The 2026-nt window shown below is 35.4% G+C and overlaps 1 protein-coding gene across 1 annotated transcript in view; it reads right to left on the bottom strand.

The window, feature by feature from the left end:
• LOC107724229 (ATP-dependent 6-phosphofructokinase, platelet type-like) overlaps window positions 1-2026 on the bottom strand; it is a 33510-nt gene that overhangs the window by 6734 nt on the left and 24750 nt on the right. The window contains exons 17-19 of the mRNA XM_016533066.1: window positions 1037-1201; window positions 763-824; window positions 300-411 (exon numbers count right to left, since the gene is read on the bottom strand). Of these exons, the coding sequence (XP_016388552.1) occupies window positions 300-411; window positions 763-824; window positions 1037-1201 (339 nt within the window). The remainder of the gene's footprint in view (window positions 1-299; window positions 412-762; window positions 825-1036; window positions 1202-2026) is intronic.

Genomic DNA, 2026 nt, shown 5'->3' with positions numbered 1-2026 from the left:
AATAATATTAATATATATATATATATATATATATATATATATAGAGAGAAACATTTCAGTAGGCCAGGTATTCCATGCACACAGAAACCAGCACAAACTATACAAGCACCATCTAAAGTGCTCCTGTTTCCAGATTACAGCTGTCTTTGTATTAAGCAATCATAATACTCTCACTTGTTCACTTGAATTAGCAGGCACAAGAAAATGGTTTGTCTGCTACAGAATATTGATTCATTAAAGTGGAGTTAATAGTGCCTGTCGGCCAGAGTGTTCTGTGATGTATGATTTATGTGCAGTACCTGCTGCATGTGACCCAGAACATTCTTCCTGCAGTCAAACACTCCCTTGCCCTCCTCGGAGTAGAGCTGATAGATGAAGTCTGTGGTGTAGTTTTCATTACTGTTCTCATTCCTGCATGAACACAAGCACAGACAAACCGGCTGAGTGAGTGACAGAGCGCATCTCAATCACACACTGACCCAAAATACTCTCATCTGAGCCGAGAGGAGAACAAACATGAGGGAACAAAGCACAAACTCAGATTCTGTCTTCTCAGACAGACATAGATAGATAGACAGATAGATAGATAGATAGATAGACAGACAGACAGACAGACAGACAGACAGACAGACAGACAGACAGACAGACAGACAGACAGACAGACAGACAGACAGACAGACAGACAGATAGACAGACAGACAGACAGATAGATAGATAGATAGATAGACAGATATATAGACAGATATATAGATAGATAGATACCTCAGGACTAGTCCTCTCTGAATGCTGGTCTTCATTTTCTCTGTCAAGTGCTCTACGTTAGACTGAAGAAAAGAGAAATGCAGTTTCTTCATTTAACCAACAGATGGCACTAACGGTTATTGTTTAATAACTGCACTAGACTTGACACTAAATCAAAGATTATATAACCTTTTGTGTAATTATTAATGAATCATGTTACATAATTTTATTGCTAAGACACTAGCATTTTAGCTGTGTGTGTGTGTGTGTGTGTGTGTGTGTGAGTGTTGATAACCTGTAGGTCTCTGATGTCAAACGGCTCCTCAAAGATATATGCAGCATCCGCTCCAGCCGCCAGTCCACCAACACTGGCCAGATAACCACAGTAACCTCCCATGGTCTCGATGATGAACACGCGGTGCTTCGTTCCGCTGGCAGACTGCTTTATACGGTCACATGTCTGACAAACACATCCACGCTTAGTCATTTCGTGTCTTCTTGAGTAATGCTATAAATCTTGCTACAACCTGCTGAATCACTGTCATGCCAGATACAGTACATGCCATGCAACAAGAGCCACTTTTGGAAGTCCAACTAAAAATGTCTTTTCTTACTAACTATTATAAGCATAAATCAGTTTGGAGACATGGAATATTTACTTTTCATGACGGTAAATCGCGTTCACAGAGAGCTTCGGGAAGATAAACTGCACTGAATATGGGCTTTTAGGAGCACCTTACAGACACAAAACAATGTATGATACACAATAATGTTCCTCATACCAAACTGTATATAAGACTGCATATGCTATTCCAAAATACTTTGCTTTCTAAACTGTTTACTGTTTTTATTACTCAAAGTATCTTTGAGTCATTCCCAGGAAACTGTGACATGTGCTATGTGTGTGTTCTCATGTACTACTGCTATAATTAAATCAGTCACAATATTTGATATATTTTAGTCTTTTTATTATGTAAAAAAAATTAAAAAAATATTTTTACTGTTTGTTTTTAATTAGAATATCAACCATGACTTGCATGCCCTATATTCACCATTAAAATGAAAATGTTATAAATATGCAGATATAGAATAAGTGATTATAGACAAATATTCTGTAGGTATAATATTTTATATTGTTAAGATTATTATTTAAGATATATAATTTTATATTATATATTTATTGTTTTATTTGTTCATAAAAATTGAAATTCTACCTAAATGTAACTTGCATTACAATGCAAAAAAAAAAAAAAAAAAAAAAAAATTATTATTTTTTTTTTTACAA

The sequence above is a fragment of the Sinocyclocheilus rhinocerous genome, unplaced genomic scaffold, assembly GCF_001515625.1.
Source record: "Sinocyclocheilus rhinocerous isolate Xijiao unplaced genomic scaffold, SAMN03320098_v1.1 scaffold2620, whole genome shotgun sequence".
NCBI classification, from domain to species: Eukaryota; Metazoa; Chordata; class Actinopteri; order Cypriniformes; family Cyprinidae; genus Sinocyclocheilus; species Sinocyclocheilus rhinocerous.
Note: the sequence above shows the minus strand (reverse complement) of the source record. Positions and strands in the feature narration are given on the sequence as shown.